This window comes from Dunckerocampus dactyliophorus, chromosome 5, assembly GCF_027744805.1.
Source record: "Dunckerocampus dactyliophorus isolate RoL2022-P2 chromosome 5, RoL_Ddac_1.1, whole genome shotgun sequence".
Taxonomy (NCBI): Eukaryota; Metazoa; Chordata; class Actinopteri; order Syngnathiformes; family Syngnathidae; genus Dunckerocampus; species Dunckerocampus dactyliophorus.
This window is the reverse complement of record NC_072823.1, coordinates 12,179,540-12,197,379: the sequence shown is the minus strand read 5'-3', so window position 1 is coordinate 12,197,379 and position 17,840 is coordinate 12,179,540. Positions and strand designations below refer to the sequence as shown.

Here is a 17,840-nt window from a genome sequence, read left to right as displayed (position 1 = left end):
ACGGTCACGGTGACACATTTGACATTTTTTAATGAACGGAAATGTCATCATCAGCAATTTATCCCTGAGAGGCTACAGGGCGCGGTACTCAAAGACAAAGAACAGCAAAGAACCGCTGAGACTGTGTCCACTTATCTTTATAATTCTGTTAATACTTTTTTTTTAAAAAAGGAAATCTAATCTTCTGTATCACACAAATTAATCACACTGAATGGCATTTCATGAGCACAACTACTAGAAACAGCAGAGCACCATATTTGAAAAAAAACAAGTTTGAAACAAATGGCTTTGGCCAGCAGCTCTTGATATTTGGCTGTGTGATCTAAGATGGATGAAACCTTGGTAAGAGCACATGACATTTTACAGTTGACATTAATTAAGTTAGATAGGGATTTTGTCTTGTCCAGAGTCAGTGATCTCGGGCACTCAAAGGCTTAGGATTTACTGACCGTGCTTTTTACATCCTGCACTTCAACATTGTGAAGCCCTCTTGTTTGAATATAAGATTCAAACCAATTCATGATTACAGTAGATGAGCTGTGCCAATTGAATTTATATTATTCACCTGCACGCATTTTGCTTCCGCATCGTCCCGGAATTTGCTGTGACAATTTGTGGCTTTTATTTATTTATTTATGGCACGGTCATTCGCAAGGCACATACATATAGACACCCACTTGCATTCACATCCACAGCTATAGACAATTTAAAGTCTCCAATTAACCTAACGTGCAAGTTTGTACAACGAATACTTGGATAAAACCCACGCGAGCACAGCGAGAATATGCAACATGCAAAGGCGAGTAGAACACGGACCTGCCCTGTAATGGGTACAGTACAGTAAGTGCCAAAACAGAAAGATTTGGTTTTGGCCCTGTGTGAAACACTGAGCTTTCCAAAATGAGCTTCATTGCATGTTTTGGTGATGTGCTGATACATGCTGGGCACTGTGCAATGATGCCTTACTCAATGACAGATTTGATTGGTGGCCAAGTTGAACACCATGAACATGCAGCAGCAAGCCCACAAACATAACTCTACCATGTGTTCTTATTAACTGTTTATCAACTAAGATATCTATGCTAGTTGTTGTCACCAAACACCAAAATGTGTTTCTGTAGAGCACTGCAACACCGTCAAGTTTACAGGAGCACGTATTGCATCATGTTGTGTTTAAAGTCCTCAGGTTTCCCTTGTTGTCTCTTTCTGTCTCCGCCTGTCTTGTGTCAGCTTTATTCCTCCGATAATAAGACAATTGGAGGTCAGCATAGACAGAGGCACAGAGGCTTTTTTAAGGCTTTGTCCGCACATCACCACAGCTGATTGCTCCTGGGGATAGTTGGGATTCTCGCCTAAAATGGGGATTACTGACCCGTGTCAACTATCCACCTTTATAGCAGGCATAGGTTTTCACCCATGTTGAACTTGAAGCTTTCAAAGATTTAAAAATATACACGCTAAGTGAATTGAAACTGTAGCTCTTTCACAGTTAACAAGTGAAAACATGTAATCTTATAAAAGTGGGCGTAAAGCAGTTGTAAAGATATTCTGTTAAAGTAGGCCTTTGCATTTTTGCAAATAACAGACTGGTGTAAAAGAACATCATCACCGTTGCAGTATACAGTAAGAAGTATTTTGTCATTTATAGGTTGTTAAGCCACTATTTCTTTTAATGTATCCCTGCAAGACTTATAATTCAGGCTATAATAAAGTTATTACATTCCATGATGAAACAGACTGAAGTTTCCATTGTGTTGTGGTACTTAATAGACACAGACAGGCAGAGGCAGCCAAGAGAAGAGTTAGGACTGCCTGTCAGCCCCTAATGTTTGCACACAACAGTCCAAACCAAAACTGACAACACGCTATTGTTCTCTTGGAAATGGCCAGAACACACCTTTCACTAGCCAGAGAGAAAGGGGAAAAACTCAGAGGAAAGAGTGCATATGCTCATAACTTCCTAACATAGCACATGCAGGTAGCGGTTGACACCAACCACTTTCAGAAGCAAGAAATTAACTACCCAGAACTTTCCACAATGGAATTGAAAATGTTGTTGCCACTCCCATCCGATGGGGTAAAAAAAAACACTCACCCATCACTCACACACACCAAACCATGCTATTATCGCCCCGATGGTGAGTCAGTATTCATTTTGTGGTTCCAATTTGCTGTAGTGCTTTTTTTTTGTTTTAGAAATCAGACAGCGACAATAGTGTTAGTGTTACTATATTAGATTACTTTCACCTTTTCCCACTGTGTATACATTCTGCATTGCACCTTGACAAGCCCAGGTAGTGTGACTAGTGTTCCCTTACTGGACCAAAAATAAACTGAACTGAAACCTAAATACCGAGGTACATATCAAACTGTGAGGATACACCCCGAGACACAACTATGATTGTTTTTCTCTCATGTGGCCCAGTATAGCTATTATTGTCACAGCAGTATAAGAACGCAGATTACATGCACCATTGCCAATTATGCCACTAAAGTTTGAATGCTGCCTTGTGGAAACAATTCTCCCTCCCTTCATCTATATCCCCCCCACAATGATGGTAAATGGTCTTTCACTTGTATAGCGCTTGACCACTCAAAGCGCTTTGACACTGATGACGCAGCATCAGGAGCAACTGGGGTTTCAGTATCTTGCCCAAAGACACTTCGACATGATCACGGGAGGAGGGAGCCCTTTTTGTTGCTGGGCTCCCTGTCTCTATTTTGGTTTATTTTGTGAGAAGTTTGTTGCAAAATAAGTTATTAGTTGAGCACTTCATCTGTTGTGTCTGTGTCTTAAGTTATGCATCCCTTTCACCCAGACGACTGGAGCAGGGACCGTACAAGCATCTTTATTAATGTTTGGAATTTTGAATCTCATGCATGCATTTTATGTTAATTCAACACACCAAATTGCCCATAGGTGTGAATGTGAGATCTGAATGGTTGACCAAAGCTGGCATAGGCGCCAACTCTCCTGTGACCCTGAACAGGATAAGCGGTAAAAATTAACACAAAACACTTTATCTAATTTAATAATAACTGACTTCAATATTTTTCCCTTTAAAAAAACAATACTGAAATGGAAGTGCCTTGTTGTAGGTTGTGGTAGGTTTCGGTTTGAGTGAGTTTTTGTGTTTCTTTTTTCATTGTTTTACACCTTTTGAAGGAAAATCTAATGATCAGGTGAGTGAAGTCCACTTTGAGATTGTTTGAAGTACAGTATAAGAAAAAAACAATTGGCAAATGGCTCGTAACCTGAACCCTACCTTTTGCCGAATCTCTTCTTCCATTTTGATTGGAGAGCCAAATTCAGCAACCTGACGGACTCCCTCGCTGGCATAGCCTCCATACTCCCACAGCACATAACCTCTGGAGTGGGACGCACCAATCAATGCTGACCAATGGTTGGCCCGTCCTGTAGGACAGAAAAAAATGTACATTTTCCTAAAGTGAACCTTTGGGACCGTTGTCTAGATTATTGGGATGGGACGCAAATCCTCACTACTTCCATTGTTATGAATACAATTCAGTCAATTTGGAAGTATTTGTATTTTAACTGTCTTCACACACCACTACAGTAATTTTGAAATAAAACAATAAAGTGTAGACATTCAGGAATTATAGGCATGAAGATGTCTTACATTTCGAGGATCTGTCCAGTTGACATAATGGTAAATATAACCAAAATGCTTAAAACTTGGATGAAAATACTTTGCCGTCAATGATAGTCTAAAGTCTGGAGCTCATGAACATCACTAAATTCTGAGTATCCTCCCTGGGGATGCTTTACACTTTGATTTGCTGCTTGTGGGTCTTGGTGACCTTACTAGTGTTTTCAATAAATTGAAGACACAACTTAAAGTTGCTGAAGTTTGTCTCTTTGCCGTAATACATTTACTTTTAGGTAACCGGATCTAACTATAAACATATTATGTCAGTAATTACAAGTAAATTGTACATGATATTGCCATGAGAATGCATATTTTATTGCACACTACTTCTGTGCACATAGAGTATATGCACAAGAATATGCAAGCTTGTGGTTTGAGCTCACTGGGATAGTCTTTGGGATGAACTTTCTCTGACCAGTTGCCATAGAAGGTTAGTCTGTACTTGGCTGTCCCACAAGCACAGCATTCCATGGCAGGATCTGCTGTCGCCTCACCAAACACACGCTCTGCACAAAGAGAAAGAATATGTACTTTTATTTATATAGTTATTATACTGATTATAACCCCTCAAGGGGAAATTTAGCTTATATGCTGCTGTGCCTATTGTGTTGTACGCCACACAGAACTAGGCCACACACATGCAGGCATGCAAAAAGAGATGTTAAAGTGAGGTACAGTGCCCCTGAGCTGAGACCAGGGGATTTAGTGCCTTGCTCAAAGGCAGCTTGGCAGTAGTCAGGAAGCAAACTAGCATCTCTCCAACAATTAGTTGAAATTTTTGTCCCTGTTGGCACTTTAACCAAGACCCCCCAATTTTGAAGCCCAAGTACTTATACAGTGAGCTACTGTCATCCCGATATACATATAATATATATTAAACGAAAAATCTATCATATTCCTGACAGAAAACACACAAAAGTACCTTTGTGCAAACTTTGACACATATGCATGTAGGCCTCTAAGTGCATCCGTGGTATAAAATGGTATATAAACGACTTTAGCCTTGAAGCCGTGTCATAAATATTCATTACTGCCCTTGACCAGTGTTTTGCAAAGACAGGTTGAGGCGTATTGTAATTTATGACTTACCAAATTACTCATAAGAAATCATCTCTTTACATCCAAGTTCTTGCATGATGAGTATAACTTCTAAAGCACAAAGCTTGTCAGCAAATTGAAATGGGGGGACTGACTTGCGTGCATAATAGCCCATAAAATTGGATTTTGGATGGGGAAAAGGACTTCAAAAAATGACTCAAATCCTTCTGAGATTATGTCACAATACGATTTGCCCTGGCTCTAGTTTTCATTGTTTAAATTAGCATATTCATCAGAGATAAATCCAATAATCTGTTTGTCTTACAACTGTTCAGGGACTGTTTACTAAGGCAGGCGGGATTGTTGCAAATCTGACATGGCTTTCTCCTCACAGGGAAGCTAAAAGCTGAAGTGCATCTCTGTGGTAATCGAAAAAGAATATTTCCACACAGACTCCCAGGAGATCATGTTGTCCTCGCAGCTTCCCTCTGATTCAGTTCGCTTCATTTTTAAAAATGGCATGAAAGACAGGGAGCTGTTGTGCTCTCATAAAAAAAAAGATGAGCTACAGAGTAAAGCCCAAGGATACTAAATGAGCAGTAAGTAAGGACCAGGGTAAGGTGATGGGCAGCTGTCATTACCTTTCTCACAAAGCCGGATGGTAAGAGAACCTTCATTTTGGAAATAGATGATTTTCTTCTGGACAATGCTCGCCCTGCAGACAGAAAGAATTGCACGTACAAAGTGTAGAAAATATTACATTCTGGGAGAGAAATCAGTGAGACCGAATATTTCATGTCTAATACAGTCATTTTGTTTCCCCCTAAAAATCCAATTTGTGTAGTCTTTTTCTGTGGACAGAAAAGGTAATGGGTTCCTTGAAGGTTCCCTGAGTAGTTATTAAATTGCAATACATAAGCATGCGACCGTAATATGAACGTAACAGAGCAATCATGAGGGAAAGGAAAGCCAAGTCTTTCCTCAGGCTTGAGACTAAGCTTGCACATAAAATGCCAGGTGCAAGTTTAACACAATCTGAAAATACATTGCATATTCAACTCTAATGTTGATGATCTGTTTTATGGCAACTGTTCATTCAGCAAAGGCGTGTTTTGTATAGTCTACATACACGGGGTCGTCAGGGTACGTACAAGTTCCGTACTCTGATGTCTGTGAAGTCAAGTTTTGGTGTACGTCAAATCTTATACCTAAATAAACTCCTAAGTCACGCACACTGTACACAGAACACATGAGGGACATAAAATACAGTAATAAAACACTAAATTCAAGAATTAAATGAAAATGTAAAAGTTAATATAAGTTTTTTTTTAAGTAATAAGAAAATAAAAGCCAAAGCCCTGCTGCTTTTATTTTCGCTTTCATAGGAGCAGATACTTTAACATCCTCAAAGATACTGTAGTAACTTGTCATTTTTGAATGTCGTTGAACGTAACCTGTCCTGACTATGTGTGTGCAGAAGGAGGATGCTCAGAGGAGAGACGACAGTTGCGTTTGCTGATGTGATTTTGGCTTAGTTTGGCCGGCAGTAGCCTGTTTTGTTTTTGCAATAAAGAGATTGTTGATTGACCAACTCCTCATCATTTTGACAAGATCCGGGTAGACGTTACGATACTACCTTTATCCTGAATGACGGTCGCAGCAGTCCAGTGTTGAGAGTTTTGTGGCTGTGTGTCAGCCGCACATAGCATATTCTTCCGCGGCGCACCGCACTGTGCCTAGTTCTCGTCACATGTTTACGACCAAAATTAAGTAATTAATATGGACGTACACCACAACACGAGGACTGCCTTTATCAGAGTTCTGGTATTTGCATGAGCAAAACTATAAAGTCAACTATAAAGTCAAACGTCAACCTCTGCCAAGGTCGAAATGTTGTGGTCTCCATTTAAAAACAAAAGATTTCTGGCAATGTGCTCAATGTATATATATATATACTGTATATATATACATACACATATACAGTACATATATGCATTCAATTATAGCTATATATTTACAGACATGATCAAAATCTTAACATCAGTTGAAAAATTGCTAGAATTTGCATTTTGCACATTTGGATCTTAATGAGGTTTTAAGCTTAAGAGGTTTAGAGCTACAATATGCAAAAGCATGAAGGGGAGTGAGACAAAAAGCACTTTGAAAAAGTAATTTGAAAAGTAATGGTACATGGTACTACATGGTACGGGTAATCAAATTGCAATTGGAATTCCAATAAATCTAATTTGCACTAAATCTGGGAGGGTTGTGGCGTTTCCAGTTCTTCTTTTGCAATTGTCAGCAAGGTAGAAAGAATGTTTTCAGGGTGCCAGCACTTGATCAAGTAGAGACACATAAAACTGAAACAAGTGAGCAAAAACACATTGACTGTACACAGGGGGGGAGAACTGCAGACATTATAGTGAAGATATTAGTTATATTGCTTGTATAAATCTAACAGCAAATGGTGCAAAAAGATTGACTGCTTAGGCATGAAATTGAAAACGAAGTGGACTATACAGACCATTATCACTTGAACTGATTGATTATTCAACAGGACAGAAGAGATTCAGTAATCCAATGGTCAATTGGTGTGTATCAATTAATGCAATGGTTTAATGTAGCAGACTAGTACCGTACACTATATTTCAATAGAAGCTTTGGTTCCTTTGGACTGTCTGATGGAGTTACACACACTGTCTTTCCTTCTTTTCCCCTGTGTAACTACTCATCCTGGATTCCTTATTAAACCCTGACTCCGGTGTGCAGACGGCCACATCTTGAGCTGGGTAACTCCTACAACATGCATATACTGTATCGTAACTGACAGCCTGTCTGTCAATACCACACCTTGGGGGCTTAGGGCCCCACAGCTCATTCCTCTGATACATTTAATATACTGTATCTCTAATTGAAAGCTACAGTACATGGATAACTTTTAAAATTGTGCTTGGAGTGATTGGATTGGTATTGCAGTTGTTGAATATATCCTTTATGTGATATACTGCTTGTGTTTCCAAGTTTCTAGGCATGTTATAGCTGTCATCCAAACACGGCTAACAGCAATCCAAACAGAGCATATTGCCAAGCTAACTGTGTCTAATTTCTTAACATGGCTCATTTAGTTCTTACCAGCTTTTCTACCGCCGCAATCCATTCAGGCTTCTATTAATCATATCTCTGAAGATATGGCCCTTGGAAGTTAAAAATATATATATTCACCATCTCCACAACATGTCTTCTGACTTACACTACGCGGTGCATCCTGACCACAAAGTCTCACTCATCTCGGGAGGCAAAGAGAGCGCTGACATCACAAACCGATCAGCTTTAAAGAAGTCATGACTGTAAAAATAAAACTTGTCCAAGTAAGAAGAGTTTAACTTGGGAAAAACAAACAAAGTTAGCCTTTTATGTTCCTTCTTTCATGCTCGTACAGGAAATGGGCCTACGGGGGAAATACTGTATAAAACACAATAAATTATTCAAAGGGAAAAATAGTGTTACAGTACATGGAACTGAACTATGACAAGGTAGCTGAATGGTTGAGAAAAAAGGAAATATAGCCTGCCTCTAAAGGAATTTAGCAACTGTGAAATTGTTAGTAATGCTAGATACAGGACTAAATAACTAGATAGCTAGATAGATAGACAGATCGGTAAGTAAAGATACAGTGGAACCCCAGTTAGTATATGCCCTGGTTAGTGTGTTTTTCAGTTAACGTAAAAAATGTCCGCCAAAATTTGGTGTCGGCTTGCGTACATTTTCCAGTTAGCGTACAATACAGCGCGTGTTGTTGTGTTATTAAGTGTGTGAGTCCATCTGTGTTCCTAATATATTTTTATCACAAAACGCCCTTGTTAGCATCCTATTAGCTTGTGACTACACAGAAACAGGAGCCAGAAGTCAGCTCCACCGCTGGTCAATGTCATCAATAGTTGACTCTGTAGTTCTTTGCTAACTAACACAGTTACATCACAACTGTCAAAAATGTTAACATACACTGATTCGGTTAGTGTACGTTTCGGTTAGAGTCGGACCTTCTGGAACAGACTAACGATGGTAACCACAACCACAAGGTTCCACGATATCCACTTCCTGAACAGGCAGTGATCTTGTGGCCAAATACTTTTGTCTATGAAGTGTAACTAGACAGAATATGTAACCATAATTATATTTGATATCCAAATGTGTAATTAGGCATGGGTACTGAAACTTGCTTCCATACTGGCGTAAACGATAGTAACCAGACTAAAAAATGATGTGGCTATCGGTGCCTCGTTTCAGTGGTAAATTAATGCAGCCACCTGCAACAAGTGGGTGATATATTGAAGAAGGGGTTATTGCGCAAGTAATGTCTTGTAAGTCTCGACAGAGGAACACAGAGTCTGACGCTATCGCTGACCTTAATACACAGACACCGCTCACACATTCCACCATCCGGATACCTTGACATGTCTAAATTAGCAAAACACTTGCTATGAACCAATAACAGTAAGGACAAGTGTGGTGTATTCATGAAAAGTGGAATTCTGAACATCACACGCACATTCTGCATATTCTTTGTGTTTAACACTGCTGCTGTTTACGTCAAAATTGATATATTTCCCTTTTTTAAAGTTCAGGTTTTGGAAAAAGATGGTATCCATCCCTATGTTTAACAACATCTGTAAAAACAGATGATAGTTGTTTCCATCTCAATATCAAAACAATATATACAGTATTTACTTATCTTATTTTTATTACAGTATATTTATGAATGGCTGCCATATATGCTCAGACTGCTTGAGTGATAATGAGCAACACTGAAGCAACATTTTCAAAGTATCGTTTTTAACAAGCCGGAAATATCTTGTACTGCAAAACTTTCACAAATAACTCCTATTGAACTTTAATCTTGTGTACTTTGTGCCTCCACAAGCAAATTCCTCACAGTCCTTTGAGTGTGGACAAGTGTTTGTAAGTGTGTTTAAGGTCACAGCATCCTTCTGGTAGTTGTGGCCAGTATATCCAAAAAGAGCCTTTCTAAGTCTTTCTAAGTCCCTGTCCACATGAATGCGGCTTTTTAAAAAACGGCTATTTTTCTATGCATTTTGGAAGAATCGGAATGTTCGCATGGCAAGAAGATCGTGATTGCATTTGCCTGAGCTGCTTTGCCCACACATTGAAAGCCTCGTTGTTATATATGGCTGTCGTGTGCTGCATAACTACTGTCGTGAAGGCAATTAAACAAGGACAATTTGCCAGACACAAAGAATTGTTTCTGCAACGACAGCGTCACAGCCAATGGAATTCTGTCTTGACCGATAAAATGAACTACACTTCACAGCGTTGTAGTGATAATCAACCTCTGCTACATTTTAATAAAGAACATACCGTATGTTTCATCCATTTTCAGTTTTATATTTAATACATTTTGCTGACAAATGTGAAATAAACTACTGAAAAGAAACGCTACTTCGTGATCAGTCCACATGTGTCTTCTCCTGCGAATTGCCATGTTTGCTATGGTGCTGCCTATGGAATTGACGTCATCAGCACTTATGATTAATTAAAATTGCCTTAACAGTCCATTGTTGCAGCGCCTCCTTTACTCTGGCGTGTGCATGAATGTGAATGCGTATTCGTGGTGACAGAAATACTTTTAAAACACCACTATGTGGATGGAGAGGGGCAAATGTGTGTTTTTGTTCGTGTGAACATGGCCTAAGCATGAGGGTAGCAACCAGAGCAAAAAGTCAGTAAGTTAGTGCAGTGCAATGTATGTATCTTCATCCAGATCACTGCCTTCTGTCCAGTCAGTTGACATTTTCAATTCATGCTGTGGCTGCAAGAATTCTAGGAAGAGGTGACAATGAAGATTTACCATAGCGTCCGTGCTGCTAAATAGGTAAGATATTGCATCAGACAGCAACTCATTCAACAGCAGATAATGCTCAACATACCACAAAATTAAGTGTACTCTAGCACACGTTTAATGACGTTTTAAGTCTACACATTTAGTTTAAGAATGCATATTTAACCAATTCCATCCATCCATCCATTTTCTATACCGCTTCTTCCTCATTAGGATCGCGGGGGCATGCTGGAGCCTATCCCAGCTGACTTCGGGCGACAGGCGGGGTACACCCTGGACTGGTCGCCAGCCAATCGCAGGGCACTATTTAACCAATTCTTTTATTAAATTTAAAGGGGACATTCAGCTTCCCTTGTAGTCAGTTAATAATCGGCCCTGAAGCAGTCAGACTCAATGTGTATCATCACATGTTGTCAAACTTAGTGTTTTCTTGTCATTACATTTTATACTGATTAACTTGTTTTTGTACAGAATAATAAAACAATTAGCTAACAATACACGTTTTATTGCTTATTAATATTAACCGTGTTCCATATAGTTTTACACTTGTATGACAATTTAGAATATTAAACAGCACATAATTTCCTTCACAGTAAACACACTCTATAAGTTTGACATTGAAACTGATTAATTATTTTACTGTTATTTCCTATGGGATAAATACTTTTAAACCAACCAGTCTCCAAATGGATTGTTTGCCGTTCTTCCTGCAACCTAACTATCAGGCTGAAGGCAACATCAGCCATGAACAACTTTGGCTAAAAAGAGATTACAAAATGCCATATTCCACATGCAGAAGAGTTCATTCAACCAGTGAGTTGTTCTTAGTAACCCCTCGTGTTTGAGTTTATACAACAAATGAATGCACTGTGACGCTACATGTCTCTAATTGTATAAATAACACAAACACATATACAATGTCATCTCAGAAGTTAATGGAATATTAAACAGCTGGACTTGGTTAAATATTTACTCTCTTATGGATCCCTGCCACATTCCTGCTGAGTTGTTGCACACCGTTCTTTCTGGTGTCCTCGTCATGCAGCAAGCTTTTAGAAACATTATTACTTTACAGTCAATCCGAGAAAAAGATCCTCCTTCTTTCAAGTCTTTCAATGATATGACACATCTCGGAACGTGTGCGTGCATGTATTAATAGTCTAATTTCCCATTTGAGGGTACTTGAAATGTTCTATAACTTGAATAATAATTAACAAAGAGGTACTGTACATGTTCCTTACATTTCTTGACTTACTGGTGGACTTGGAGGCATTAGGGACTTTTAATTACTTTCTCATTCATTGGCTGACGAAGGGTGTCAATTCTCTCCTTATCAAAATTTTAAGAACAGTTGAAAAATTGCAAGAATTTACATTTTGCACTGCTGGATCTTCAGGAAGTTCTAAGTAGAACTTCAAAATGCAAACAGAAGAAATGTGAGTCAGACAAAAAAAAAACTGAGTAATCAATTTATTACAAACAACCATTAAACTGAAAGTTTTAAGACGGTAGTTGAAGGAGACAGGGTTTTTGAGGCCTTTTTTGTTCTTAAAACTCTTCTCTCACAGATGCCATCTGATGGTTTTAAGACGCCCTCAGCACCAGTAACAACCTTCATTTGGGCTGAGGATTGACAGGCAGCCAATCGGATCCTGCGGCCCAGGGCCGGTGACATCTTTTTTCGGGGTACCATGCTTTTTTTTCATAACCCTCAGGATCTTTTAAGAAGTTTAAAGGCCTTGCTTGTGCAGCTCAACAATCGGACTGAGAAAGCGTTTTTGCCTTTGCCATCAAGAGATCATGACAGTGTGAAAAGCTGACGGAAAATGACATTGAATCCACATGTTTGCCAAGATTTTGGCTTTTAAGGGCTGTGGTCTTAAACTTTTGATCAGCTGATGAAACAGCCTATTTCATTTTCAAGGTTGCTTGCAATTGTTTCCTAAATGTTCTTTTTGTCGCACTCCCATTTCTTCTTTTTACATTTTGAAGCTCTGTTTAGAACCTCCTTAAGCTCCAACAGGGCATAATGTAAATTCTTGCAATTTTTCAACTAGTCTTAAAATTTAGATAAGGAGTATACTAGACTGGTAAAAAAAAAGGACGCAAAGAGTGCTTGCAAACCTTCGGGGGTGCAATACTTGGCTTCATCCAAGAAAGCTATGCAACAACTTAGTCAACACTGGTGTTGGTCGGGGAACGTCTGCATCTTACTTATATATCAACATAATGTGATTACTGACGTTTAAAGTGCAAAGACACTGACATTCACAGAGGTTACCACATACGCTGAACACATGTCAAACATGCAGCCCGTGGGCCACAACCGGTCTGCTAGGGAGTTCAATAAGGTCCGCTGGTTAAATTTTGAAAGTATAAAAATGCACAAAAGACACAAACTCAAAATCGAATACATGCTATTCCTAAGTCATCCGCTGGGATGGTAATGTATTAGTCAGAGGAGTACTCTGTGTAGAACAGCAGGCTCAAGCTTCCTATGTATTCATAGAAATGAACGGGAAACCTTTGTGTTTGTTGCGCAATCAACATGGGCTCAAGCAATATAATATTTGCGCCACTATGAGAAAAATATGACATTGTGCAAGGAAAAATGAGGCGAGACGAGATCATTTTTTGATGAAGCAGTAGTAAAAGGCGGCTGCTTAATTGCTAAAGAATTAGCATGAGCATGAAAGCCGTATTCCTGCGGTGAGTTTGTTAAAACATGCAGAATGAAGGCTGCAGAACTTGCGTGTCACGAGAAACTAAGAGCATTCACCAACATTAGTCTGACGAGAAATAAGCAGAGAGAGTTGTTTAATCGTGCAGAACAAAATATGACTAACTCCTTTACAATAATGCTTTGGACACCAACAGCACTGAAAGAAGACAGTTCTGTAAAAATGAATTCTCGCTGTAAAAAATGCTGAAAAAATGTGCAATTTAATGCAAGCCAACGGCTTCACTATAAAGTGTTTGGTTTGGTGGAGTTCTATTATTCTTGCAATGCCCTAAATTTTAAAGTGCAATATACTATATTTTTCACTTCCAAATACCTTTGACTTCAATGTTTTTGGTATTTTTGTCTTAAGAAATCTGAGGTTGTTCATGATCTTTTGTATAAGGATAAATTTCATTAAATATAAAGGTTTTCTACTGTACTTGTACTTTTTTCATGAAAACAAAAGGAAAAACATACTGTTATTTGTAGTTATTATGTTATGATTGTACTGGACCGGCCCACTTGCCTTCTAATTACCGTAGGCTATATGTGGCCCCTGAAACTAAATGAGTGACACGGCTGATCTAAGGTGATCAACAAAAGAAAAACAATGTATGTAAGAAATTGAAACTAAGAAAGTACTACAAAAGTTTTCAAAATTGGTCAAAACAAGCACCAAGTTCATCTCACCCTTGGGGAGACTCAGCACTTGCTGTTTCCTTGGCGGTAGACAGTTCTACAGGATGATTGAGAAGAGTTAAGCAACGGCCAGCCGAGGAAGGTCTGACATTTGACTTCCTCCCTCAAGGTGCAAGGAGAGTGCTCAATGAGTTCCAGTGCCAATGGCAGCAGCTGAGCTGAGCAGAGATAACACCTGACAGAGAGCACTATTTAAAAGTTGCTGACATCTTCTACTTGCCAAAAAACCTGAGGTGCATGTTTCACAGCTGATATATTTCAGGTGTCCAGCGTTTGCATACCTCGGTGTAAATTCAAATGGACATTTAACAAAAGAGTCATAAGGAAGTATTATTTCATCTGGCTGTAACTTCATGTGCTTTTCTTTGTTCCATTAAAATTACTTCAACCCAACGCTGCTGACATTAATCATGTACAGAGGAACCTTGGTTTTTGTTATTAATCCTTCAAAGACGTCCGACGAAAATCTATATGCACAAAAAACAAGTACATTTTTCCCATTAAAAAAATGTAATCTAATTAATCCGTTCCAGACACCCAAAAATATTAACACAAAACACTTTTTACAGAGAATAATTGTGTGAATGCATATCTACCCAAAATTTTTGGTCTACGCCATACGGTGTGGGCCTTTACTTTAAAGCTTCCCTCAGGTGCCCCTCCTAAGATGTCTGTCACTCCTAAGCGGCACGTAGCGATGTGTCAATTGCTAACAAATCGGCTCTTGGAGCCGGATCTTTAAAATTAACTACAAGAGCCGGCTCGCGTCGTTGGGAGCCGATTGGGAGCCAATTAGTTTTGTCTTGTGTTTTTACTGTTAAAGGCGACGCCTCCAGCATTTGGTGGTTAGGGTTACAGTTAGAGTTATCGTTTAGAGTGCTATCATGCTATGTGCTAGCATGATAGCTGTTAGCATTTTAGCATTGCTAGCATGCTAACATTAGCGTAGTAGAATTATAGTTATACAGTATAAGCAGGACTATTATGCTAGGTGTTAGCATGTTAGCATGCTAACGTTAGCATAGTAGCCCTTTTCACCATTTTTGTAAGTACAGACTTATAGAAACACAATGCTGTCATGCTAAGTGGTAGCATGCTAATGTTAGCATGTTAACATTGATAGCATAACTAACATTAGCATAGTAGCATTTTTATCCTTTTTCATTAGTTTAAACATTGGCAGACACTTAGTGTGAATGTTTTACATTCAGAAAACAAAGTGAAATACACATAAATGATGAATGAAATGGGTAAATGAATATTTAACATCACTTCTTGTCACACCTTGCTGTGACTAGACTGGTATGTTTGGGTCATTGTTGACTGTCACTGTTTTGGTGCATTTACTCAGGCTGATGTTTTGCATTCAGACCCTGGTCCCTCCTGCCTGGGGCGGAGCTGCGGGATGTGCTGCAGCTGCTCATCATTAACTAACCTACTTATACTCACCTGTTGCTGTTTCCGGCACTCAGCTATTCCTCCGGATCACTAGGCTACACCACGCTTCCAAGTCCTTCTCCTGAGCAGTCCTGCTACATGTCCCGTAGCTCCTTCCAGCCTGGTACAGTTTCTCTCTTTTTGTCGCGGTGCCCTTTTGAGTTTTCTTATTGCACCGTTGTTTTTTGTTCTGACCGGTAACAGAGACTATTAAAGCCTGTCCTACAACCTCTTTTGTCTTTTGCATCTTGGGATCCATTACAAACTGCTTTCCTGCGCACGCCGCGCAACAGAATAGCTGAGTCAATACTATGGATCCCGCGGAGGATGAAAGTGTGAGAATGGCGCTCCGAGCTCATGGCCAGCGTATCAGCCACCACGAGCAAACCCTTAACGAGCTAACCACACTCGTCCGGGAGCTGCACGCCCAGCTGGCAGGTGCACCTCCCGCCGTCTCTGCCGACCACACGCCGCTCGCCGCCGGAGGCACGGACATCGCCGTACCGGCCACTTATTCATCACGGGAGCCCAGCATTCCCCATCCAATGCGCTATGAAGGGGATTTTGGACAGTGCCAGCTCTTCATTCACCAGTGCTCCCTAGTCTTTTCCCAGCAGCCGCACACCTACACAACAGATGCAGCCAGGGTGGCGTACATGCTCAGCCTACTCTCCGGCCGGGCGGCCAGATGGGCAATGGCGGTGTGCGACTCCAAGCCGGAATTGTGTTCCAGTATGCCTCTCTTCGTCACTGAACTTCGGAGTGTCTTCGATCACCCGTTGAGAGAACGAGAAGCAGGAAGCCGCCTTCTCGTGACACGTCAAGGCTCCTCGTCAGTGGCGGATCACTCCATCTCCTTCCGCATTTTGGCGGCTGAAAGCGGCTGGAATGACAAGGCACTAAGAAGCGCGTACCGGGCAAGCCTCAGCTCGCGCCTACAGGATGAGCTGGCCTCCCGGGACGAGACCCAGACGTTGGAGGAGCTCATCATGCTGTCCATTCGCCTGGACAACCGTTTACGGGAACGCAGCGCTCAGCGGAGGACGGAGCCTTCCGAATCGACACGTCAGCTCCCTCTTCCACCTCCAGGGGGCCTCCCTGCACCGCTCCTTCCCCCCTCCTCCAGTTGTGGATTGCCACCAGAGGATGTCGCTGTACCCATGCAGCTGGGAGGCAGTCGCCTTTCTTCAGCTGAGAGGAGTCGACGGCTTCGTCTGCGGCTGTGCCTGTATTGCGGGAGCGCAGCACACCTCATCTCCCACTGCCCGGTTCGACCCGCCAGACAGCGCTCCTCTTCCACCGGGGACATTCCTCAACAGTCGCCATCGGTGTCACCAGCGTCTGCTGCTCCTTCGGCTATGGTGGGTCGACTTCAGGTGGAAGGTATGCTATCATGGTCAGGGGGAGCATGCCCGGTTAGTGCGTTTATTGACTCAGGAGCGGACGAGAATTTTATTGACTGTGATTTTGTAAAGACTTGGAATATTCCCACTATAGAGCTAATGAATCACAAGAATGTCCGTTCGCTCGATGGACGTCTCCTGGCTAATATCACCCATCAAACCCGCACCCTATCGTTGCTTCTTTCGGGTAACCATCGCGAGGTTATTAATTTCTTTCTCATGCCTTCGCGCTCAGCACCGCTTGTACTCGGGCTACCATGGCTTCGCCAGCATGGTCCCGGCATAGACTGGAAAACATTAATGATTTCGAATTGGAGTACATTCTGCCATAGTCACTGCCTTCGCACCGCATCTTCTCCCGCTCCTCCGGTTAAGTCTCTACCTGTTACCCCTCCTGACCTGTCCTTGGTTCCTAGGGAGTACCACTCCATTAGCGATGTCTTTTCTATTGACCGAGCCATGACACTTCCACCTCACCGCCCATATGACTGTACCATAGACTTATTACCTGGTTCACCACTACCTTCGTCCCGGTTGTACAATATCTCTCAACCCGAACACCGAGCCCTGGAGGAGTACATTTCCACCGCCCTGGCCGCTGGCCATATCCGCCCTTCTTCCTCCCCTCTCGCGGCCGGATTTTTTTTTGTTAAAAAGAAAGACGGGTCGTTGCGGCCATGCATCGACTTCCGCGCCCTCAATAAGATCACAGTTAGGAATAAGTACCCCCTTCCCCTTCTCAATTCTGCTTTTACTTCACTGCATGACGCCGTAATTTTCACAAAATTAGATCTGCGCAACGCCTATCATTTGGTGCGCGTGAGAGAGGGGGATGAATGGAAGACGGCCTTTAATACACCACTCGGGCATTTTGAGTATTTGGTGATGCCGTTTGGGCTTACCAATGCCCCGGCCGTCTTCCAGTGCCTTATTAACGACATTTTACGGGACTTTATTGGCCGTTTCGTATTCGTTTACTTGGACGACATCTTAATTTTTTCCCCTTCCATGTC

General features: G+C 41.1%; 1 protein-coding gene across 2 annotated transcripts in view; it reads right to left on the bottom strand.

The window, feature by feature from the left end:
* Positions 1-17,840, bottom strand: part of spon1b (spondin 1b) — a 73,984-nt gene that overhangs the window by 33,748 nt on the left and 22,396 nt on the right. For both annotated transcript variants that reach the window (XM_054776211.1, XM_054776210.1), the window contains exons 4-6: positions 5,351-5,424; positions 4,055-4,177; positions 3,267-3,415 (exon numbers count right to left, since the gene is read on the bottom strand). In XM_054776211.1, the coding sequence (XP_054632186.1) occupies positions 3,267-3,415; positions 4,055-4,177; positions 5,351-5,424 (346 nt within the window). The remainder of the gene's footprint in view (positions 1-3,266; positions 3,416-4,054; positions 4,178-5,350; positions 5,425-17,840) is intronic.